Source organism: Mastigoproctus giganteus, chromosome 9 (assembly GCF_048544385.1).
Source record: "Mastigoproctus giganteus isolate SK-2022 chromosome 9, ASM4854438v1, whole genome shotgun sequence".
NCBI lineage: Eukaryota > Metazoa > Arthropoda > Arachnida > Uropygi > Thelyphonidae > Mastigoproctus > Mastigoproctus giganteus.
This window is the reverse complement of record NC_143583.1, coordinates 157,041,790-157,068,792: the sequence shown is the minus strand read 5'-3', so window position 1 is coordinate 157,068,792 and position 27,003 is coordinate 157,041,790. Positions and strand designations below refer to the sequence as shown.

General features: G+C 36.3%; 1 protein-coding gene across 2 annotated transcripts in view; it reads left to right on the top strand.

The window, feature by feature from the left end:
- Positions 1-1,050: 1,050 nt before the first annotated feature.
- LOC150080836 (serine/threonine-protein kinase 26-like) overlaps positions 1,051-27,003 on the top strand; it is a 226,773-nt gene continuing 200,820 nt past the window's right edge. Inside the window, exons 1-3 of one of the 2 annotated variants that reach the window (XM_090381119.1) lie at positions 1,051-1,102; positions 14,940-15,011; positions 24,698-24,922. In XM_090381119.1, coding sequence (XP_090237245.1) covers positions 14,997-15,011; positions 24,698-24,922 — 240 coding nt within the window. In that variant the 5' untranslated portion in view covers positions 1,051-1,102; positions 14,940-14,996. Of the gene's footprint in view, positions 1,103-1,123; positions 1,203-14,939; positions 15,012-24,697; positions 24,923-27,003 lie in introns of those variants that run through there. The other variant, XM_090381118.1, reaches the window with a different exon arrangement.

The window sequence follows — 27,003 nt, the reverse complement described above, 5'->3', positions numbered from 1 at the left end:
ATTGCAGAAAATGTTGTGTGGTGAGACAACCTTCCTAGGAAGCCTATCTTCCGTTTCCATGTCTGTACCCGTACTAAACATAAAATGAAATTACGCGTTTATGCTATTAGAGGCAGATACGCACCAGTCCGAAGACATCTCAACACAAGCATACATTAATATTGATTCGTACGTTCGAGCACTGTGTTATGGATTGTTTTTTCTATTTTGTGTGCAACAGCAAATGCTTTGTATGCATTAAACGACATTAAATTACTGAATGTGTTGTTCGATTTTTATAACTCTTTAATAGCTTGTGATGCTATAACGACTCATTTACGACCTATGTTTACTCGACAAAAAAATGTTTCATTTGGTACCCTCTATCACCTGTTCAAGTTTGTCGGTAGAGTTTCTCTGCACCCTGTATATATATATATATATATATATATATATATTCGAAATACAAATTCGCAAGTAAAAGTATATTTTCTGCGGTGGAAAAGTGGGCCGAAATATCTTTCAGCTGCCTTGTCTCCATGTTATTTGTATAACTTAACAACTTCAATTTGTGGCCAACAAATTGAATGAAGCTGTTAAGTTATGAAACAGTTATGTGCGTCTTATCATATGAAAACCTGTTCTACCTTTACCCACTTTGTCAGGAGAGCAAATTTATCAGAGGCGAAACATACCATACTGTCCCAGCCGATGAGGAACCTGGTTGTATGCCATTCTGCGCTACTGATAAAAGACATAATTACAACAGCACGTTAACAATAGTTATTTGTGTACCTTTCCGTAGGTCGAACTTTTGCTCCAAAATTGCTCGTAAATAAATAAATTTTAATTAATGTGGTATTTAATAAAATTAAGTTTCTTTCGACCTTTTTATGATAATATGTATTTTTTTGTTCCTCGAATAATATGAAGGTTAAAATGCAAATTGTATATCGGTACAGTATCCACCATTCGTCTTTTTAAATTAATATTGAAATTAATATTAGCGTGATGTAATTAAACTACCAAACGTCATTCACCTGTTTTGATATGTCGCCATTCTGGCGTCATTGTAAAGTTGTAAGCTGTGTTACTGTAGGCAATGTGGTTGGTTTAGTTTCAGGTAATAGCAATGATTGGAGATTTGCAAAGCGTTGAAGTTGAAATCTTATCAAAAAAGAAATATTGTACTTGTACACAGAAACGCGATTTATATATTACAGGTAGATGAGTTTGGTGAATATAAATAAAAGCAAGTTAAATTAGAGAAATGCAGTTTTACAGATGACATGTATTAAGTTAACATGTATTTTCATTTGTTTTGTTTATTTATTATTTTTAATAAATTTAGTATTCTGGAATATTTGAAATGAATGCAACTCGTTTTCCACTTTAGATATATCATATAGCATTTTTGCATATATTTGAAGAATTTATAAAATTTACTTTAGTCTGCTATTTTTATTAGAACTGCCATTACATTTTTGCCGGTGTCGAAGGCAGCCAGTTTATAATTTTTATTCAATGTGATTTGGAAAAATGTTAATAATAGTGTCATAACAAGAGGAATGCTAGAAAATGATGTTGCACCCAACGCCAGGCGAGCTTTCAGGAAATTATATATGACTTAAAATAAATACTGCCACCTGTTTCAATAATTGAATATAAACTCATAGGTGCTTTATGGTATTTAATATTTTACTATTTTATAAATTTTATCTTTATGAATAACATTTTAATTATCAAAGACCTAGGTACAATTATTGTGGTGATAACTGAGAGTAAAGAGGAAGGTAAATTGTTGAATCTGAACAAAAAAAGGCATCTGAGGTGGATGGGACTATCCAAATTCTACTAAAGAGAGACATAAAAGGAGATAAGCAAACGTTTAACCATAATTATGAAAGCATTCCAAGATTTGGAGAGGTCCCAATGAACCGGAGGTTCTAATATATTCCAGATTCACAAAGGGTAACATGAATAATTATTATTATATTAGCCATACGGTGTAAAGGAAGCCCGAGGCTTTTGCTTGCTGCACCAGCGAAAAAAAAATTTCTAAGTTACCCTGAGAGAGAAGTAGAAAGGAATCACCAAGAAAGAGAATGATGATATCCAACTCAGGTCCCTGGGTGTGCCAAACCCATACTTGCCAGATGTGATCCCCTGAAGTTATATGTCTGTTAACTTGACTTCTGTTTCAGGGAAAATAATAGAGCCACTGGTTTATGAAGTAATGCAGGTCCATCTCAACAGAATGCAGTTCTACTCTAGTTATAGCAGGGATTTTTTAAGGGGCTATCTTATATAATTTGATGATGTTGTATGGTAGATATCATCTTTTAAGTGCACAAAAGGTGATATTGTTGTACATGTTGGCACTAATGACCTTAAGAGTAAGAGATCTGCAGATTTACTTAACAAGTACAGGTCAATGCTGAAGAAAAGTCACAAGTTAGGGTTAAATTTGAAAGTGTCTGCAATTCTGCCCAGACATGATATGATGAGAGCCTTGTCAATCATTTCGGCCCTGGAGAGATTGTGCAAGGCTCACTGGGTAGAATTTTTTTCAGCATGGTTTGTGCTCGCTAACAGGAGACTGCTTCTACAGGGATGGGATACACTTAAATAGAAAGGATGCAAGAATATTTGCTGATGCTATTGAGGCAGTGTAAGGTGGGTGAGAAAATTTCTAGATTTGAGGAGATTCACAGATAAAAGAATAACGGTAGCCACAGGCAGAGGTGAAAGTGATTCTTGCACTGCTTCTATTGTAATGAGCAGAAACCCAGAGAGCAAGTTGCTGGGAGTCATCATGGAACAAGTAAATACATGGGCCGTGTTAGGGTAACTAAGAGTAATAACATGTGCATGTATACTTGCGTATACACTAATGCTAGAAGTATAGTAAATAAACTTGATAAATTTGAAGTGCTGATGAAGACATCAAAGGCAGAATTGTTAGAATATCAGAGACATGGTATCACACAGATATAAGCAGTGCAGAATTGAAATTTGGGGAAAACAGAAAGGATACACAGGTTATGAAGGGAGGAGGGGGTTATGCTGTTAGTTAAGAATCGCACAAAATCTAAGGAAGTGCATCCAGTTGACATGGGTGGACAGTGCAATGATGAATCTGTTTGGTGTGACATAACCACTGGGAAAAAGAAAATGAGAGTAGGAGTATATTATAGGCCTGATGAGTACAATGAACAGTTGTGCAGAGAAATAGAATGTGCCAGTAAATCAGAATGTCTTGTAATGGGGGATTTTAACTTTCCAGATATTGACTGGAACTTATTGGTTGGTCACTTGCACGCTAGCCAGACTTGTTGATTTATTGGAGGATTGTTTTCTACAGCAACATGTTCGAGGGGTAACTAGAGGGAGTAATATTCTTGATCTGATTATCAGCAGTGATTATTCATGCATTAAGAATATGCAGATAAAGGAATCACTAGGTGACACTGATCACGGTGTACTGATGTGGAATTTACTTAAAGATGTAGTAGTAGTAGTAGTGGCATGTGATGCAAGAAAGCAAATGTATGAGCTTATGCAGCATCAGCCAAAAAAAAAAAAAAAAAATCACACCATTCCCTCCAAATGCCTGTTCAGTTTCTCCTTAAATTTATTCAACCTATCAACTTCCACAACGACAGATGGAAGTTTGTTCCAGCAATTAACCACTCGCTGGCTAAAGGCAAATTTCAATGGTAAAGAGAAGGGTTTTTGTAAAGGTGACTACAGTGATCTCAGACAGTTTTTAAATTATATACGGTGGGATCAACTGATGTTACCAACGTTGAATTCTAAATGGGAAGCCTTCAGGGATTAATCTTGGAAGCTACTAGGCTTTTCATACCAAATATAAAATACTGTTCAAGGTTCAGACCTAAATGGATGTCGGATGAATTAATGGGTCTCGTGGCAGAGAAGAAAAATGCATGGGATGCATATAAATTATCAGGCGATACAAAAGCCTACGGCAGATATAAGCTGGTCTGTAATCAAGTCACAAAGGAGGTTAGGCAGGCGAAGGCAGATTATGATAAATCTTTGGCCAAGGATGCAAAGAAAAACAGCAAAGAGTTCTTTACTTATGTAAACTCTAGAAGGAAGGGGATGAATCAGATTGGTCCACTTAGCATAGATGGTTCTACTGTTGATCCTGCTCAAGTGGCTGATAAACTGAATGAGTATTTTGCATCTACATTTGCACATGAGGAGTTATTCAAGGAGGGGAATGCCAGAAGTTTATTAAACTCTAACAGGGAGATAAGTGATTTTGTAGTAACTGAGAGCAAAGTGGAGGAGAAATTGAAGTTAAACATAAAAAAAGGCACCTGGGGCAGATGGAATCTATCCAGTTATAATGAAGGTGGCAGCAAGGGAAGTAAGTAAACCCTTAGCCATAATTATGAGAGCATCCTTAGAGTCAGGGGAGGTCTCGATGGACTGAAGATGTGCAAATATATCCCCAATTCACAAAGATAAAAGGTTCAAAGGGAGACACAAATAAATATAGACCTGTTAGTTTAACTTCTGTTCTGGGGAAAATAATGGAGTCACTGGTGAAAGAGGTGATACAGGATCACCTAGACAAGACAGTAATAGCTCAGACACAGCATGAGTTTAAGGGGAAGTCTTGTCTGACCAATTTGATTAGATACTACGATGTGGCACAAAAGAACTGGATGCAAAAAATAATTTTGATATCATATACTTGGATTTCAGGAAAGCTTTTGATACTGTTGTGTATGGAAAACTGCTGTACAAATTGGAGCAGTATGGCATTAAGGGCAAGTTACTGCAATGGACAAAGAGATGGTTGAGTGGGTGACGGCAGAGATTGGTAATAAATGGACACTGCCCTACGTGAACTAATGCTATTAGCGGATTCACTCAGGGTTACGTGCTGGGCCCATTGTTGTTTTGTGTATTTATCAGTGATGTCGATGAAGGTATATCACACTTAATGTCCAAGTTTGCAGATGATACAAAGGTTGGCTGGGTTGTTAATGCCACTAAAGACCGTATACTACTGCAACAGGATCTAGAAAAGTTAGGCAGATGGGCTGAGAAGTGGCAACTGAAGTTTAACATTGACAAATGCAAAGTACTCCATATGGGTAACAGTAAAGCAAGAGAAACGTACTAACTGTGTGGTACTACACTCGGTGAGGTGGAGAATGAAAAAGACCTCGGGTAATTGTGCAGTCAGATATGAAGTTCTTTGAGCAGTGTAGATGTACTGCCAGAGCAGGTCATGGAGTTGTCAATGATATATAGGAATTTTGCTAGCAGAGTCAAGGAGGTGATTATCCCTTTGTATAAGGCAGTGGTCAGGCCACACCTTGAGTACTGTATACCTGGAGCCCTCATTTTAGGAAGGATGTAGAGTTGCTAGAATGAGTACAGAGGAGGGCAACAAGATTGGTGAGAGGAACAAAGGGGTGCACTTACGAAGAAAGGCTTAAGTTGTGCAAGTTGCCGCATACGGAGGCTACCTACCTGCGAGATGATCTGATTGAGGTGTATAAGACCTTGAATGGTTTGAGCAGGCTCAGTGCTGATGGGATACTTCCGCTTGCTCATATTAAGAACCTGAGGGGGCATAGATTCAAATTGAGGTAAGACAGTCTTGGAATAGATGTGAGGAAGTTTGCCTTTAGCCAGCGGGTAGTTGATTGCTGGAACAGACTTACATCTGTTGGTGTGGAAGTTGATAGCTTAAATAAATTTAAGGCTGAACTAAGCAAACATTTACAGTGACCGGATGGGTGAAATGGTAACGGTTTTTTTTTTTTACATTTTTTTGGCTGATGCTGTATAAGCTTGCTTTCTTGCATCATATGCCTGTGCTATTGCTAATAACCAAATTGGATACCATGATGTAGTAACAAAGGAACAATTTGCATGATGTAGTAACAAATGGAAGTAATAAAGAAACTAGATGCAAAAAAATAATTTTGACATCACATACTTAAATTCAGAAGAACTTTTGATATTGTTGCACATAAATGACTGCTGTTACAAATTGGAGCAGTGTGGCATTAAGGGCGCTTGATCTTCAGTACAAGGTTCTTATCCGTGGATCTTTGTGACAATGTGTGATAGGCAAGTCTAGCTCCTCCCAGTTCTTCACAGTGATTGACAGTTAATCACCACGATAACGAATGCCATTTTGCTGTCTATACGTGTGCAAAATTTCATTACCCTAATTAAAACCAGTGGTAAAAGGAGAAAATTTTCCTGATTATTCCTTTTGGCACTGGTTTAAAATTGGGAAGCTATTTTCCCACCTTTGCCACTGGTTTAAAATCGGGTTGCTATTTTCCTCCAAGGACTAGATCTTCCAATCACTGTGAAACAGTGGAGGGAACTAGCCCTGCCTATCATTCATTGTTGCAAAGATCCATAAGTAAGAACCTTGTACTGAAGATCAACCTTAAGGGCAAGTTACTGCTATGGATAAAGGGATGGTTGAGTGGGATAAGACAGAGTGGTCATCTATGGGCATTGCTCTTCTTGGACAAATGTTATTAGTGGAGTTCCTCAGGGTTCAGTGTTTTTTTTTTTATGAAAACCCCAAACACGAAAGGTATCAAAACCTATAGTACTTAGTACTGTGCATGGGTTGAAGGAGAAGTATGGGGCAAGAGGATGCCTGAAACTTTGCTCTAGAGACTAAATGTTTGGCTCAATGTTGTTTTCTATATTTATTAATGTTATTGATGAAGGCGTAATCAGGATTAATTATTATTATCATAAGCCATATGGTGCAAGGAAGCCTAAGGCTTATGCTGCACCAGTCAAAAAAAAAAAAAAATTCCTGAGTTACCCTGAGAGAGAGAGAGAGAGAGAGCGGTAGAAAGGAATCACCAAGAAAGAGAATAATGATGATATCCAGCTCAGGAACCTGGGTGTGCCAAGCCCATACTCACCACATGTGAACCCCTGTCAGATGATAGAAAGATTGGCAGAGTGGTTAACAGGAATTAAGGCACCCTACTACAGCAAGACCTAGATAAATTGAGCAGATGGGCTCAGAAGTGGCAATTGAAGTTTAATATTGCAATTTATTTACGAATAATCCTAGATTGATATCATCTGTATGGTACAAAACTGAGAGTAGTGGAGAACAAAAAAAACCTTGGGGTTGTGCAGTCAGACATCAAGTTTTTTGAACTGTGCAGATGGGCTATCAGGACAGTTCATGATGTTTTGTCAATAATACACAGGAATTTTTCCAGCATGATTATCCCATTTGTATATGGGAATCATTAGTACTGGATACATCTTGACTACTGCATTCAAGTCTGGAAATATCATTTTATTCAATCTGCTGAAATTGGTGCTGAGAAGAGGAATGAAATTAGTGAGGGGAACAAAAGGGTGTTCCCCTCACTAATGAGGGTGAACGAAAACTGATTTGAGAAGTTTATGGCTTTGAATGGATTGAGTAAGCTCGACGATATGGGGAGCATAAATTAAAATTGAGGAAGGATGGTTGCAGAATAGATTGCAGCAGTGAGTAGTTGATTGTAGGAATAAACTTCCATCTGGTGTTTTACGAGGTTGGTAGGTTTGAATAAATTCAAAGAAGAATTAGGCAAGCTATTAGAGCAGAGGGATGGATGATATGGAGATGTTTTTTTTTTCTTTTCTGGCTGATGCTGTTATAAGCTTGCATTTTTGCATCATTTGCCACTGCTAATACTAATTTCTATATACTTCCAAATTTATGAGTAATTCAAAGTTTTTTTTTTTTTTTTCTGACAGGTGCTTATAGGCAGCACCTGTAATTTCTGAGTGCTTATAGGCAGCACTCTCTGGTTCTCGTACTTTGTTTTTTAGCAGTGTCTATATTCCAAATTGTTTTCAATTGATAACAGGCTTATCGTTGTATACATGTCATTTATAATTTGAAAATAATAACCAGCCGTGGTAGGTGTTTCACAGTTGTAATATCGTAGTCTTATTGTTTTTTTAGTGGCTGATAATTATTAATGATAATTCATAGTTACAGTACTTGAGTATTAAATTTGAAGCATGTGGCATTTATTAGTAATGATTGAACATTTGATTAATTTTCAATATTCCTAAAATATCTTATGTCTACAGGATATTTTACCATTGTACATTTAATAGATATTGTTGAAGATCACAGTTTTGAGAATTTTCTGGGTATTAAATATCAAACTGCTATTCCCTGCACTTTCTTGATGGTAATGAGAAAAGAAGCATTTTGCAGAAAAAAAAAGAAAGAAAATAAAAATGGTGTGGGGTCAAGAGAGAAAGTTCTGTACAATTGTAAGTTAAATTCTACTGTGAATGCAGCATACATTTTGTTTCTAGAGTGTTATGATTCAAGAGAAATTTGTTTTTATTTTTAGGTTTTCTTACTTTTTTGTGGCACATCCGTAGCCAGGTGGGCAGGAGCAGCAGTGCGTAGCACACGCTTCTTGATTAGACCGTGGTTCGAGCCCGTGATCCACCAAATATGGAGGAGGCGGAAAGGTCAGGGAATGACCACCGCATATCCCCGGAGCAATATGGCCTTAGTTGCTAATGCTCTTAAAAACCAAATAACAACAACAACTTACTTTTTGTATAAAAATCATTCATTTTAAAGAACTGGTTACTTTTAACAAAAAGAAACAATCTCTGTTGTTAAGCACAGAACACACAGAGAAAAATTCTACCTTGTGCAGTCTCTCTAGGTCCAAATTGATAGAGAAGGCTCTCATCATGTACTCCCTCCTACTGTGTCTGGGCAGCATTGCAGACTTATAGTTTTAATCCTTTTGTGCCCTTACAAGATGGTAGCTGCTGTACGTCAGCTGTACGTGTAGAGATCAAGGATCTCGGTTTTGGGAGATGTCGTTATGTTATCTGATTCTGGAAAATGGGCTCCGGTTTGGGTTGGGCATTTGAGGGCTTGATTGGTCCCACTCTTGTAATTCATCAAGGGCAGAAACCCTATTCTTCAAGCCCTCATATAAGCCCATCAGAATGCTAATTTGTGACTTAGTTTCCTAATGCTCTTTGAAAGGAATACACACAATGACATTCCCTCTGGCTGTATCGTGTCTTGCCGACAGCAAATTAAATTCTTGAACTGGCCATTTGCCAAAGGAGTGCACTAGAGGTATCGTGCATATGAGCTTTCACCTTGGAGCTAGAATTTTTTACTGCACTCTGTTGACATTGAGAAATTTGTTTGGCCATGTGATCGTTTAAATGCTATTTGGGAATAAGATTGACTCGTTTGTAATACGCAATGGATTACTTCATTTATGAGTTTTATGATTCATACACAAATCATTAAACTGATTCGCCGAACATGCTAATTGTTAGTGAATGTGTTTAAAACTTTTGGATTGTTTGTAAACAACATCGAAACAACAGCTTTCATCCATTTATACTTTTAATTGCTCATATGTTGCTTATAAGAAAATTAAATATCCTACTGGATTATGGTCTTCCAAACTGTATATGTGGTCATTATCTAGTGTGGGAAAAAGCAGTGTTGTCAGAAATGCTCTAAAAGGACTTTGGTGAACAATTTATATGAAACGTTTTTGCTTTTTCCCGATTCTGAAGTACACTGTTTGACAATTGAGTTTCAGAACTCAGTCAATTTAAAGAAAACCAGATATTAGGATGAAAAAAAAAAGCTTTCAATCTTTTTCAGAGTAATTGCCTTGAGCAGCTGCATTTGTTGAGATCACTTGTAGAGCTTTTGGGAACATTTTTTAAATGCATGAGTCAACTGCCAGTCCGAAGTGGCAAGTGCTATTAGGGACCACAATGTCTTTTCATGGTGATTATCTAGTATGCATGACTGTAAATATTCTCTCAAGTTTTACAAGTCCCTTAACATTATTTGAATTAAATAAGACATCACGTGTTATAACCTAGAAAAGAAAGTCGCCTTTCTTTAACCATTTTTGTTTGAACTAATCCCTTTTCTTCACTTGGACTGCTAGGTGGCACTGCACTTGCTTCCTAGCCCTGCCATGAGGAGGCAAGAGCAGTGCCACCTTTTCTTTACTTGGCCACTAGGTGGCATTGCTCTTGTCTCCTCATGGCGGGCTAGTACCTGGAAGAAAAAGAAAATTGACTGTAAAGAGCATAACGTGAATAAACTGCAAACCAATTTCTCTGGTTTTCCAGATGTACCCCAGACATCTACCAAAAAAAAACAAAAAAAAAAAAAAAAAAAAAGGATGACCACCTCAGTAATGAGCAAACATCAGAAAACTTATTCAGAGACAAATCCAATGTCAGCTTTCTTGATCATGCACCCCAATACTGAAAATCCTATTGGTAAACTCTCCATAGAGAGTTCAGAAGGAATTAGAAAGCATAGCTGGATCTCTCAGAGCTGTAAAAAGACTCAGCTCAAGAGACATCCTCATTGAGACCACCAATGCAAAATATTCAGAGTTTTGAATATTAACCTCTTTGCTGGACTAGCAGTAACTGTGACACCCCAGAGATCACTGAACACCTTTAAAGGAATGATCCCAGACAGGAAGCTGTTAGATGTGGTTGAAGAGATGTTAGAAATAAAAAGAACAAGGAGTAATTCAATCTAAAAGAATCTCCACCGGAAATGATAACATTCTCACTCCAACCGAAAGTTGTATCTCAACCTTCAGTATGCTGCAGCATCCAACTTCCATTAAAGCTGAGTATTTGGTATACAATAGCAGACCATATATTCCAAACCTACTGTGATGTTTCCAAGGTCAGAAATACGGATATTCGTAGACAGCTTGTCAACGAACTCTAACTTATGCTAAGTGTGCTCAGTAGGGCACACCTGTGAAGCTTGTACCAAATGCACAAAACCAATTATATCTGAATTTCAAAAAAGACTACAAGATATGTCTGCTTATGCTAGAACATGTGACTGTTAGAAAAGTGAGAAACTTATCCAGAAATATAAAACATCATAATGTTTCCTACCAGGGAGCAAAACAAATTATCTCATCACCAACTCATGCAAACATTTACATGACCAAATCACAAAGACATACCATTCATCTGAATCACAGATTGAACTAATAGTACCTCCAAAAGAGCCTTTCTTGAATTACATAAAAACCCTGTTGAGTAAAACAAACTGAAGAAGTCAATATGCGAGTTTCCATAATGCTTGGAAATCTCTATTGCCTCTTAACCAAGTATACAAGGAAATATAAAGCAAAACTTTCAATCATAAACAGAAAATGGATACTGAAAGAAAAACTGCAGATGATCATGCCCTACAAATTTTTGTTGATGAAGATGTGGTTAGCCAAGGAAGCCATTCTTTCCAAAAAAAAAAATACAAAAATGAGTGAAAAGCACAAAACATCAGTACCTCAGAAGTGCTCCGAAAGTTTCACAAGATATAAATAACGAACACACTATTTCAATGGAATTGTTGCTGTGGTTTCTGAGCCAGTATTGATAACCTATATGACCTTAATGTTTACTCCCTACCTCCAAGCAGGCATATTTGAAACCACAATATGCCAAAACTGTGTCAGTATATCTTTAGGAAGGACAGAACCCATCAAAACAAAAACCCACATGTTCCTGCTAAACATATTTTACTGAACATTTCCCTTGAGTCAGTAGTAGTCCGAACAGATATTGACATCCATATTACAGTTTGCTCCTTATATATCCCACCAGACAGTATCATCTGATAAAATGAGCTAGATAATCTCATTGTGCCTTTCTGCATCCTGGGAGGTCTAAAATGGTTACCACACACACTATAGCAGTGGTTTTCACCTGGGGTGCCGCAACATGATTCTTGGGGTGCCGTGTAATTTCAGTTTAAGTTACTTAAAAATTATTTTTATTTATTTATTTTTGAAATTTATACATTTATTTCATTATAAAAAGGTGTACGGTAGCCTTTGTACTGTATCTTTTTAATTTTGTGGTGATCTATAATTGATCTTTATTTAGTACCTCTATATAAAGAATAAAATTATTATATTATTTCTTTTGGCCTAGGGGTGCCGTGAAAAAATTAGTGGGACACTAAGGGCACCTTGAACCGAGAAAGTTTGGGAACCTTTGCACTATAGGGTAAAAACCACAGTTAATCAAAAAGGGAAAACAAATTGCACAATTCTTAGATAACAACCACCTTGTCCTGAATGATGGGTCGCCTCTACGTTCACCTCCGTTCTGGAACAAATACTGTAATAAACTTCACTATCTCTTCAGCAGCACTATATTCTACTCTAAAATGAAAGAATACCAAATGATCCACTACACATTGACCAGTTCCTATAATAATTGAATTACTCCATAAATTCATTTGTTACCCTAGTAGAATTCTGACATTTGACAATCTGCTTTCTCCTATAGGACATTTGACAGCCTGTTTTCTCAGTGAAGTATATAAAAAATTAGCTACATTTGATCCACAAATAATCCAAGTCTTGAACTGATGACAGGATTGGGTATATCACAGAAAAAGCCATACCAAAATATCCTCCTCAAACAAAACTATCAGAATGCCCAAAAAATCTGGTTGCCAAATGCTGTGTAGTTAAAATAAAAATAAAGCACGGAATACCTTTCACCTTAGTCCAGCTACAGCTAATCGTATTCAATATAAATGCTGTCAAGCAAGAGTGAAACATGTTAGATGATGCAATAAAAAAGCTGCTTGGATTTTCTCTTCAACCATAAAATCAAGCTACCCCTACACAAATTTTGGATGGGTCAACTGTTGATGATCGATGGGTCAACTGTTGATGATCCTGCTCAGGTAGCTAACAAACTAAATGAATATTTTGCATCGACATTCACACATGAGGAGTTATTCAGCAAGGGGAATGACAGAGGTGTATTCAACTCTGGCAGTAAGCTAGAGAATCTTGTAATAACTGAGAGTAAAGTGGAGGAGAAATTGTTGAAGATAAACACAAGAAAGGCACCTGGGGTGGATGGAATCTATCCAGTTATATTAAAGGAGGCAGCAATGGAAGTAAGCAAACCCTTAGCCATAATTATGAGATCTTCCTTGGACTCAGGGGAGGTACCCATGGACTGAAGATGTGCAAATGTGACCCCAATTCACAAAGGAGGATCAAAGGCTGACACAAGTAATTATAGACCTGTGAGTTTAACTTCTGTTCCCGGAAAATTAATGGAGGCACTGGTTAAAGAAGCACTGCAGGATCATCTAGACAAGACTTCAGTTATAGCTCAGACACAGCATGGTTTTGTTAAGGGGAAGTCTTGCCTGACCAATTTGATTGGATACTATGATGCAGTCACAAAAGAACTGGATGCAGGGAATAACTTTGATATTATATACTTGGATCTTAGAAAGGCTTTTGATACTGTTGCACATGGAAGACTGCTGCACAAATTGGAGCAGTGTGGCATTGGAGGCAAATTGCTGCTGTGGATAAAGGGGTGGTTGAGGGGGAGAAGACAGAGAGTGGTAATCAATGGACACTGCTCGTCGTGGACTAATGTTATTAGTGGAGTCCCTCAGGGCTCAGTTTTGGGTCCATTATTGTTTTCTGTATTCATAAATGATATTGATGATGGTATATCAAGCTTAATGTCGAAGTTTGCAGATGATACAAAGGTTGGCAGGGTTGTCAAGGACACTACTGACACTATGCTGCTGCAACACGATATGGAAAGGTTGAGCAGATGGGCTGAGAGGTGGCAAATGAAGTTTAACATTGACAAATGTAAAGTACTACATATGGGAAACAGCAACCCCAGAGCAACGTATCAACTCTGTGATACTACACTGACAGTGGTAGAGAATGAAAGGGACCTGGGGTGGTTGTGCAGGCAGATATGAAGTTCTCTGAGCAGTGCAGACGGGCTGTAAGAGTAGCTCATGGTGTATTGTCAATGATATATAGGAATTTTTCTAGCAGGGATAAGGAGGTGATTATTCCCTTGTATAAGGCAATGGTCAGGCCACACCTAGAGTACTGTATACAGGTCTGGAGGCCTCATTTCAAGAAGGATGTAGAGCTGCTGGAACGACTACAGAGAAGGGAACAAAGGGGTGCTCTTACGAAGAAAGGCTTAAGTTTTGCAAATTACAGTGTCCGGAGACTAGGCACCAGCGAGGTGATCTGATAGAGGTGTATAAAGCCTTGAATAGTTTGAGCATGCTCACTGCTGATGGAGTGGAGTTTTTCCAGGTTTTTCAACTAGCCAATATATAAATAAATACCTAAGCACATTATACAGGTTGCACAATTTGGCCTTAGATGCAAATGTGCTAATAAATACCAACAACAGAAACATATTTAATTGTTGTAAACTGTGAAACTCTGTATGCAAGTAAAGCTTTCAATTAAATGCATAATGATGGTTATGTGTATCGTTAATCTGGAGTACTGGACTGTTAGCACAACACAACTCAGTATGAAAGTTACATGGTTATATATTTCAATGTAGGCATTGAATAATTCGAAACTTGTATTCTTGTCCCTTAAATTTCCATCTTTGTGTTCACTTTAGTGTCCCTCCAGTAATGGCTGCATTTCTCCACCATCATTGGAGGGCCTGTTATCTGATAGGTGCTTTAATTAGTAAGTGTATGCTGATCTACAAGTAATATACCTAATCAAAATGAATCAGCAAATTGGTGTATCCAAGTGACACTCAGTTGAGATATACATAACTTTTGCATGTTTTAAGTCTTGATGAAGACGTACTAACATAATCTTTCTGGCGATGGATTGCTTGTATTTCAGTAATGTTGCTATTTGTTATATTATTGTGCCTTTGTTATTATTTATAGCATTCAATAAATATTTAAGTATTGCATTTTTTATGGAACCCTGTATTATTCCTTTATGAAATGAAAGGAAAATATTTTTACTGTCATTTCTAATCAATAATATTGTATTTGTTGTGAAATGTTGCTCATTTTATTTTATTTTTTCCTTTTTTAGCTGATGAAAACTGATTTTATTATGTTGAAGTGTTAGTATAGGTGTTATCTTACAAGAATGGCTTTTAATGAGGTAAGATGTTCTCTTTATCCCTTTTTTTTTTAATTTTCATTTAATACTATCAACTTGGAGGGTTTTATTTACAAGGGTGAATGAAATGAAAACAATTTTTTAGCAGTAACTGATATTTTATTTTTAAAAAAGTGTTTAGGCACTTATTCCATCAGTCATTTAATTTTTGTTGGTGCCATTTTTTTGATGGTTTCCTTTGTTTCATCTGTGGAATTGTCATCCTTCATTATCATTTTTCAGACAGACAGGGTGCTTAACTTGCTATTGCAGTTAGTGGATTGTTGCCATATCATGTTGAGCTGTGTGGTTATTTTGTAACAAAGTTAACATTCAGCACAATTAGGCCTCTTCTTTATGATGGCATATCACAGATCAACTTTGAGGATCCTTGCATAATTTTGTGAGTTGATCTCTACACATGAAATATCACAGCATTCCTTATGAGTTAAACATAAGTATAACCTTTTGTAGTGCTTTCAAAAGTCTTGAATTTCTTTGACTTTGGCAATGACCATTTCCATTGCTTAGTGCATTGCTTGGTTGCTGGTTTAAAATGCTTGCACCACATCTGATCAGTAGCCATTTTGCAATCCTAAAGTTATATATAATTCCTCTCTGTATTGCCTTATGTGCTACAGACAGTCCAACCCACAAACATTTCTGTTCATTGTTCTTTGCACAGACCTTCCTCTACTGTAATCTGGCATAGATTATGATGTAGGCAGACTGATCTGCAACTAATATCATCTCTGTGGTGACTTTATCTGACACAACATTTTCTTTTGTGATAACTGTGAACTTGTCTTTGTCAAGGCCCACTGGAAGAGGAGGATGAGTGTCCTAATGATGCAAGTGAGCTAAAAGTAATAAATTAGTGTACAGGGTGAGACAGGGAAATAGGTGATTTTAAAAACTCAGTAATTAAATCAAGAATTTGCATTTGCCAAATTGCAAATGCCATCTTAAATTGGATAGTATGCTGTTTATTTTCTGAAAATAATATCCTCGAGTTGATCTCCATCTTTTCTTTTCTTCTAACCTTCCACGTTTCCCATGATGCAGCATAGCATCTCTAAATGAATTCCAATTCTTCACAAATTATTCTTCTTTCAGGTCTTCATACTGTGTGGGCAATGAGAGTGCACCTTGCTTTTTAAGTGCACCTCCACATCCCATAAAGTCACTTGCTCAGGGGACTGGGGACCTTGTAGGTCAAGAAATGTCACCATTCCTGGAGATGATGGGTTTTAAAAAAAAAAAAAAAAAACAATCATGCTGTATCCATTGACACCAGTGGTATAAGATATCTCTCCATCTTGTTGAAACTAGCTGGCCTTGTTAACTTGAGGAAATCTAGTGGCTAGTCTATCAATCAAACAAGTCAGTTAATGTTAGTTAGTTAATGTACCCAGTGCATTACATTTCTGGCACGTTTGGTTTTTTCTTTAAATTAATTGAATTTTTGTTCTTTTTCTGTGATTTAATAGAAGTGAAAAGTAAATATAGTTCTCTATATTAAATTTCTAGGATTGTAACTTTATAGAACTTTATAGATTGTAACTTTATAGTTTTACGTTCTCTGAACTTAACTTTCAATTTAATTACAACTGTATAATATTTATCAATCTTCTCCCATATACTTTAAGTCTTTTTTTCTCTATATATATGAGGGGCAGTTGAAAAACTTTTAGCCCAATATAAATCACAAAGGTTTTTGTGAAAGGCAATATTACCAATCTGTGCTGTGACTCTTCCTGTGTGTTCACAGAAAATTTCTGGTTTGTAACTATTCTTCTCCTTTAGAGAGGGCATTGAATGAAGATGACATCTGTTAAGAGAATCAAGCACCGTGCAGTCATTGAGTACCTTCATTTAAAGGGAATGTCAGAGAAACAAAATTCATGAAAACATGCAGCAAACATCAAGGGAATCTTGTCCTCATGTATGGTCAAAAACTGGATTGCAGAATTCAAGTGTGGACAAGACAGTGTTCTGCACTCCGCAGTGGGAGGCCTGTTATCGTATCAACTCCTGCAAATCTGGATGCCATTCATGACCCAATCATGCAAGACCACAGAATAACATTGAAGCACATTGTGACATTATTCAACATCTCCTATGAATTTTATGATATTGTGAAGAATGTTTTAGGAATTAAGGTTTCTTTGAGGTGGATCTCTAAAGTACTGAATGCAGATCAGAAGCAGGAAAGATAGAAGCATTTTTGTGAGATTGTGCAGCATTTTGAAGCTACCAAGGCTCAGTTTTGGGGATAGTATGTCACTACAGACAAAGCATTGATGCATATCTTCGACCCTGAAACAAAAGAACAGTCAAAATACTGTAAGCATTTCTCCTTTCCCCCACTTAAACAGTTTTGAGTGAGTGCAGAAGTAAGCTGGGAAAGTCATGCATCTGTCTTCTGGGATGTACAGGGGTTCATGGTTGATTTCCTGAAACGAGGTGCCACTATCAATATCACGTATTATTCTAACTTACTAAGACATTTTTGCATATTATTATTCTAAGTATGAGTATTATTCTAACTTACTGAGACATCACTGCAACCTCCCCTCGTAAATGTATCTTTTCAGCGACACCACATTCACGAGTCTTACATAACAATATACATGAACCATGTACATACTATCTAAAACTAACGATATTTAATGTATGAATTTCTTTCTTCCATACAGTTTGTATGAAAAAAAAAATAATTGCTGGATTTCTCTATTTTTTAATTTTCTTGAAGTTTGGAGTGACTCAATGAATACTGAATACTTTTAAAAGGTCCAAATATAAAATTTCACGAAAATCCATCCACTAGAAATCCTTCGGTTACACAGGTTGACATACAGAAGAACAAAGTGAAGAGAATAGGCACATATATATATGTATGCAAATGTGCCTAAAATGTTGCGATCATGAGTACCAGCAGCCTATGTCACAGTTATTACCTTCTGTTATCATCTTGAAAAGAATATGGGTCAATAATACAATGAGATGAAATTGCACACCACACTGTTACCTGGTCACAGTGTAATGGTTGCTGGCAGAATTGGTGAGGGTTTTCTTCTAGCCATTGGCGAAAGTTTTGTTTATTCACAAAACCATTTAGATGAAAGTGAGCTTTGCACGTAGATTGCAAATAAAGTCATCATGATTCATTTGAGATAGCATTTCTTGACAAAAACTTTTATGGGTGAGCAGATTTCAAGGTCTTGTAGTACCTGTATCTTGTAAGAATGGAAATTTAAGTCCTGGTACAAAATTCATCATACACTCCTGTTGGATAAGTTCAACAACAGTGCATGCCAATGTGCAAAATACTTCAGATGTATGAGAGCAGTCCTGACAGCTGTAGTGTTTTCTGGTGTATCGGCACTTATTCCACTTGGATGCTTCTTTTTGAAAAGCAGGACCAGTTTCTTCAAAATTACTATCCATGTTTTAATGGCATGAGCAAACAGTACAGGATCTTGATGCTCATGCTTAAAATGAATGCAAAACAAATGCTGACTGCCCTCGTAACTGTCATTTAACTTATCTGCCCTCTTAACTGTAATTATGTGTACAAGAGAATGTTCCATAATGCAATCCTCCCCACCACACCAGTACCTAGAAAGCCAGTTTTTAAAATTGCCCATTTCCTTACTCCACCCTGCGTGTATACATATATACACTCAGTTGGCTTTGCATTAGCATCCCCTCCCCCATTGTGTAGAACTGGTCTGTGATGCTGGTGAAGGCTCCAAGGAAATGGCTGATATAAGATTGTAGTTTGCACATGTGGCAATCAGTTTTTGAGTGTCTGCGAGGAAGAATTGGTCAGTGTCAAGATCTTTTTGATTTTGAATGTGGTACAATTGAGGGCATGATGTGCAAGTCTCAGCAGCAGCCAACAATTAAGTGTTCCCATTCTGTGTGCTCCTATAATTTAATAATTAAATCAACTACCATCAGAGTCAGAGTGAACTGCATAACTCTTACTGTTTCTGCATTATGCCGCCCAGCTATACATATGATAATTGGAGAACATAGTATCTCTTAGCAGTATGTTATAGTCCATGGTATCTATCAGATACCCAAAAAAAATTTGTGCAGTTCTTTTAAGGTTAATATTTTGATAAAAATCATGTGGAAGCCATTGTAGGTGACAGTTATCTGCCGATGCAGTTTTAAAGTATAAGCGACACTGGTATATCACTTATTTAGTTGATATCTAGAAACCGTGAAGTGCCATCCAGTAAGATATTGAAAAGGGACAAAAGATTGCTTTCCAATTAGTTATTTGAGAATATTTACTTTATAAATATAAATTGGGCACAAATGCTACACCAGCAACCCATAAGATATACATGGCATTTGGCGAAGATATGGGGAGTGAACACACAGTCTAAAAATGGGTCAAAGAATTTAATCATGTGATGACTAATGTGATGTTACATCCTGTGAGGGATGGCTGACTGCCATTTATGACTATGAACTAAAGACCATTAAGTCAGATTCAAGCCAAACATGCTATGTGCTTGCAGAAAGAATCATTGTGAGTGATGAAACCATTTGTTTGTATTTGCATCAACTGGGAAAGGTGTACAAACTGAGCAAGTTAGTGTTCTACAAACTCACAGCCAACAGCAAATGCTGGAGAATAATGATTTGCTTTTTTGCTGCTTTCCCATCAATAATGAGCCATTTTTGGATCAGTTGTTAATGTGCAACAAAAAATTACTTATGTCAGCAACACCAATTAAGCATAGCATTGGTTACCATTCTGTGAAGCTGTGCCAATTACATCAGTGGTCCTCAAGTCACCAAAAGAAGATTCAGTCTAATATACCTGGTATCATCCATTGCATCCATTATATTCTCTGGTCTCCACCTTCTGGCCAAACAATTGCAGGGGTCATAAAGAGTTTATATCTCTTCTTTTTTTTTTTTTTTGCATGTGTTTTAATTTTATCATGAAAATATGCATGAACTTTTTTTGGTCATCTGATAACAAGCATATTAGTTAATGATGGAGGCACGTTTTCACCTGTATTTTGATCTGTTGTCATTCTCAACAAGTCCCACCAGGTTAACACAGTCTACTGACAGATGCAGTTCACTATAATTTGTTGCACGTATATATGGCACTTTATAATTAAGAATGTAACAAAAGTAATTGAATTTGATGCTAGTGATGGTAGTAGTAGTGGTTTAGAGAACATGCCATGGTCAGGCTGTCCTTACACTACAGTTATGCCAAAAAATAAAGCGAATGGATAAACTGATTCTTGAATACCAACTCATTTAGATGTGCAAAAGCTTGCTCTCAGCCAGAGTGATTGATTGTTGAAACAATCTGTTGTTGTGGAAGTGGGTGGTTTGAATAAATTTAAGGAAAAATCAGACAGATTATTTGAGAAGATGGACAGATAAGGTAGGTGATTTTTTTTTTTTTTTGGTGATGTATAAGCTTGCTTCCTTGTATCATTGGTGCCTCCGTAGCCAGTTGGGCAGGAGCAGCAGTGCGTAGCACATGCTTCTTGATTAGACTGGGGTTCGAGCCCGTGACCACCAAATACGGAGGATGCGGAAAGGTTAGGGAATGACCACCGCATATCCCGCCGACCGGGCTAGCCGAGTGGGTAAAGTACCTACCCGGCAACCCAAAGGTCTCGGGTTCGATTCCCGCCTCGGGCTTGGATCAAAGTACTGCAAAAACCTTGGGAGGTGCAATATGGCCACAAAAGCCGATGCGCCAACAACTACCAAATCAAAAAAAAAAAAAAAACCGCATATCCCCGAAGCAATATGGCCTTAGTTGCTAATGCTCCTAAAAACCAAATAACAACAACAATATGGCCTTAGTTGCTAATGCTCCTAAAAAAAAAACTTGTATCATTTGTGAGGGTGGAAATAGACATTTAAAAACAATTTTGGAGAGTATTATATTGATTGATTTTCTTAATAGTATCCTCACAGAAGATGAGACCTGTATCACTGAATTTGAAGCAAAAGCAGCAATCTGTGGAGTGGCAGCACAAAGGTTCACTGATAAAGAAATTTAAGCCTTAATCATCTGCTAGAAAAGTCATTTTGTTCCTTTGTAGAGAAACTGTAAAACCTGAAGACATAATGGAAGAATGGGACAAGGGGAAAAAAGAATTTTCTCCTCAGCATGATGATGCCTGACCCCATACCTGGCAAGGAAGATCATTATGGAATTCAGGTAGACTGTTCTTGCACATCCCACATACAGTCCTGATCTTATGCCCCCAGATTGTTTGACCCTGTGAAGAATGTCCTTCATAGGAGACATTTACCAATGACAGTGCTGTTAAGAAGTGGCTCTCTGGAGGCTGAGAGCATCTCTTATGATGAGAATTGCAGATTGTAGTTCATTGGTGGAGAAAATGTTTACAAAGTGGTGATGAATATGTGAAAAAATAAATTAGTACTTAAAGAACACCATCTATACTTTAAATGGCATATCCTCAGTGTATCCAAGGAAAAAATTTACTATATTAGTTTCTTGTACATTTACAATATAGTTATAAATAACATAATTTATATAATTTATTCTGTAAGGTGTTTTGCAATAATAAAAGGAAATAAAAAATGTTTTAATATTTATTTGGCCTTTTAATTTTCTTACCAATTAGGGATGGATCTTTACCCTGATAAGTTAGATTTTTGTAATGTGGACAGTAAATAAAACTAATTGGTAGCTCCTGAATAAATCAGCAGCTGCTAATTAATTTTCTATAAAGTTCCTTTCTGCAAAGTTCTCTATCATTTTTGTAAAAAGCAGATGATTCAGAAAGGTGATTTTCACAAAATGTGCCACACACACTAACTCTACTAAAACTTTTGATACTCCTCTTTGGGTTAAAAGGGCTACAGTGAGCTTTATTCACTGCATAGAATACAAATGGGTGCAAAATTTTTCTTCTTTGGCAGTTTCTCCATACAGGGCTATCAGTCAGTCAATCTGCTTTCAGTACAGTATGAATTTTACTACAGTATAAAAATTAATTTTCTAGAACTCTCCATGCATGGTGCATGGCCATATTTGTCCAAACATTTTGAGTGTCTCTTAAAACTGTCACTGCTGCTGACACATCATACAAAAAATACTGATGACTTAACAGTGTGATGACAGAATGAGGATCAGTGGTGAGCTCATCAGCACAGCAGATCAGCATGATTCACATTTTCTCCAAAAGATCATCATGGGGTTGGGGGAACCAAACTTTGTTTCCTGTATGATCCCCAAAGTAAACAGCATCCTTCATGTACAAGTTGCCATCATCACCAAGAGCCAAGAAGTTTCTTACAGTATTTTTCAAGGGGGGGGAGGTGATATTGGAAGTGTTTTTTGACCCATGGGGCCATTGTGACAAGTTTATTCTCAAAGATACTGCATTCAACAAGGCAAAATGCAAAAAAAAATGGAAATTCAGACTCAGTACTTCTATTTGATAGTTGCCAAGTATGGTACTGTGGTGCTTTCTCAAACACTTTGATCACACATTTTAAATCTTTTGCCTTACCTGTTTTCATGCACAAAAGACCTACTTGAAAGATTATCACTTCAAGAGTTCATGGTAGGTTCTAACTATTTTGAGGAAAGCACCTCAAGATCATGTATTGTGCCTTTCAGAAATGCTTCAAACAGTTGTGTGCACATTGTCAGAAGTATGTAGTTACTGAAGAAGAGGTATTTTGAAGGGAACATCAAACAAATCCACTGAATTCAAGATATGAACTTTCCCAGAACTGCCTTGTATAAATACAGGTATTGATTTATGTCGTCTCGATTTCCATCGCTTATGCCCATAACTAATTATAACCAAATTATTGCTCAAGCATTCATTCTCTTGCTGTGTCCAACAAAACAGTTAATGATTACTCATTTGCAAGAGTAAACAGGAAAATGAAATATGTGTAGTACTGTAAAGATAAATAGATAAATATTTAGATTTTGTGATTGTTGGAAAATAATACACAAAGTTGGATGTTTTTTCTACTCCTTTCTTCAAATAATAGCAGGGCTCTAATTCTCTTCAACATTCATAAAGCCATAAATATTATTGAAGCTTTTCATTGTTTCCTCCAACTGTGAAGAGTAACTGAAAAAAACAATGGCAAGTCTGGTGTAGTCAGAGTATCTGAAGAAGGTGCAGACCAAATTCAAGCTGAGATTGACTAGGTTTTTGTGATTTGTAAAAGACTGTCATATACTGACAAATGAAGAGTTCATTCAGCTGGAAAAAATTGAAACCAGAAGATGAAGTTGAAACTCTTCTTAAAGCAAAGGATCCTGAATCAGTTTTCGAGCATTTATTGGGAGCTCTACAGGGAGAGAGGAGGAAAAAAAAAAAAAATAAATAATTCCATTCAACTGTCAGTCAAGAATGCCAAACAGATGACGATAAGTTTGTTCAAAGAATTTTTATTGCATAGTTCTTATAAGAAAAAACTTAAATTTTAGTCATTTATTGAATATTTTTAATTTTCTTCTAGCAATCTAAATATCATTTTTAGGGGTCTTTGTGAAAGTACAGGTAGTACTGTATTTACGATGCCAATAACTCCTTAAAATAAGGAAATACCAAAATATTGTCAAATTTTGGATGTTCTCCTATTAACAAATTACCAGTTTATGGTATTATGTTTATGGGAAATTAATTCTTAATACTGTATATATCTTTTCACTTAATGTCTAACCTCAATGGAATTAATTAAGAACGAAAATCAAATCAGAGCTGGAGAGTGGTGTCAGAATAATATAGAAATATCTTAATAATCATATATAGGATGACCATAAATTATTTTTAGGGAGTTTGTCTCATCATTTAGAAAAATTTCTATTGGCATATTGGAAACATGAAACTCTGAGATGGACATAATACATCTAATTATTAGTTGATTTTTGTGTCAGTATTCCAGAATTGGCAATCTCTACTACCATGATGGATAAAGCAGTTGAGTACTTGTTGGAATAAACTTCTGCCACGTTGTGGAAGTAGATAGTTTGAATAAATTTTAAGGATTCATCGGACAAATTATTATAAGGGATGGTCAAATGAAGTGTTTTTTTTTTTTTTCTTTTCTTCTACTTCTTCTTTATGGACGATGCAGTATAAACTTGATTCCTTACATCATTTTGCCACTTCCAATCTAACATATGAGTAATATTCAATTTTGTATAATTAGTACATGGATTGAATTATGACAAAAAGAGAAATACATTTCAGCAGTTATTCTTTCTAGATGAATGCAAATCTTTACTGAGTAACCCTTATAACCCTTATATCCATACAATGTAACCCTTACATTGTATGGATAGCATATATTAACCCCAGGGGCTCACATCTGGTGAGTATGGGCTTGACACACCCAGGGTCTAGCTGGATATCATCATTCTTCTATTTCTTGGTGATCTCTCTCTCTCTCTCTCTCTCTCTCTCTCTCTCTCTCTCTCTCTCTCTCTCTCTCTCTCTCTCTCTCTCTCTCTTTTTTTTCTTTTTTTCTTTTGGCTGGTGCAGCTAAGTCTCGGGCTTTCTTGCACTATATGGCTAATAATAATATTATTGAAAAGACATTTATACAGAATATTTCAAAGTAATAAAAATAATAAAATTATGAAGTACTTCACAGATCTCACTTCTCTATTTCATTGATATCATTTCTAGAAAGTGGACCCAGAATTAATTTTTACGAAACAAGAAAAAATAGGGAAAGGATCATTTGGAGAGGTATTTAAAGGTGTTGATAATCGAACTCAGCAAGTAGTTGCTATTAAAATTATTGACTTAGAAGAAGCTGAGGATGAGATAGAGGATATACAGCAAGAGATAATGGTATTATCACAGTGTGATAGTCCTTTTGTTACCAAATATTATGGCTCTTATCTTAAGGTAATATTTTATTATATTTAGTTTTGTCTCTATCTGTTTAAAAATATAATTAAATAAGATTTTTTCTATGTGACAATTATGATTTATTGAATCTTAAAAGAAAGAATTGTTTGCAAATTCCATAACCTTGTAACTAATAACCTGAAACTGTTGTGGTATTGTCTTCACACCAGTATTGAGATTTCTTATTAGTTGGAGAACATCATTCTTGCACCTGCATTGTGCCCAAAATAGCTTTATTAATTTATTTTGGTACTGTACAGATATAGAAAATTTTCCAAAAAAAAAAAAAATTAAAATTAATTCAGTAAATTAAATGTGGAAAAGGCTTTATTTAATATGCCATGGAATGTCCTCTGTAAATTTATCTTTCAGTTTTTTGTAATTGGGAAAAAATATCTTTCTATACATTAAAATAATTTTCCTCCTAGTGATATTTATTCAGCCAATGGGAGAAGGGAGATGTGGGTTACATGGTAATACATAACAAATACTAAAATACGTATAATAAAAAATAAAATAAACAAAGCTTGCTTTACCACAGTAAAACAAGCTTCTGTTTAAGCGTGGTCACGTGCTGTGTTTATCTAACATGACCACGTGGTACCATGCTTGATTTCCATATGTAACATATTTATGTATTCATAGCAAAGAGACGCACACATTGTTGAAAGCTTCTGTAAGTATTTTATTTTATTTCATCAAAAGAAGCGAGCGCAGCAGGTGAAGCCCCCCCCCCTAGTTTATATTAAACTATATAGTCATTGGTAGATGTCAGGTGCAGGCATCTACCAATGCATGCAACATACATTATATAATGGCAAAGTGCCTCCACAATATGAGATTAATGCAGAAAGTAGCAAACCCAGTTTGCCTTATAACTGTCTACAAAAAGAGGATATGCCTCTTACCACGTACAATGACTTTATATAGCTTTCATAGCTTGAGACTTTTTGCCTTAGACTTAACTACACTTAACTGTATTAAAATATACAGAACTTAAGTGATACAAATACAGTAATTACTAATGGTCATTTTATGCACTTGCACTATGCATCAATGCTTTCCAAGAATCCTTTAAAGTCTAGGAACACAGTACAGTCAGTCCTCATATAACACATGTTTACACTACACTAATTCGATCATACACGATTTATAAATAGGGGAACGATATCTATATAACACGAACTAAATTCACTTATGCACGATTCTCCTTTGTTTTTACAAGAAATGGCAGTCGAATGCAGAATCACCCCAACCGAACGCAACACGATAGCATTGAAGAGAAGATCTGAAAATGTATTTGTTTTTTATATCAGTGAAGGAGAAACACATTTCACCATAATAACGTAAAAACCAACACAATTCCAGCTATCGGTATTATCGCAAATGCAATTAGATCGAGTTTACTACCAGTTTATAACAGATTCCACTAGCAGAAACAAAACTGGAATTTTATTGTTTTATGGTAGTAACCCCTAGAAATGTGAGGTGTTAATAGTGTATCTCTGCCTTTACGGTGTTGTTTATTCAGTTGCCACATACGCGCAGCTTTGTTTATGTGTATCAAGCGTGCCTCCTCATTTTGTAATTGTGCTTTATTCCCTAAAAATGAGTAAAATACTTAAAAGGTGTGAAAAGGAAGCATCCTGGTGAAGACACTGCAGATTCAGAGTGAAAAAGAAAAGCAATACAGTACTGTATCGATAAACAGAGGCGGACTGGGTCAAAAATTCTTACCCGGGAAAATTTATAGTGGTCTCATACTATGGTTAATGGCCAAAATCACACCGGCCTGCGGCCCACCGGGGTTTCCCCGGTAAGGCTTATGGCCAGTCCGCCTCTATTGATAGAGGAAATATATGAAATTGTGAAACGCTTTGAGCGAAATGAAAGATCATGTGATATTGCACGTGCTACAGATCTAAATGAGGCAACGCCGAGAATTAGAAAAAATGCAGAGAAAATAAAAACAACTTTCATAGCAGGAACAACTCAAAGTGTAATTAAAATCCATTAGATGAAGACACAAAGAATTGGAAGAGATGGAATGGCTGTTATCTGTTTGGATAGAAAATCAA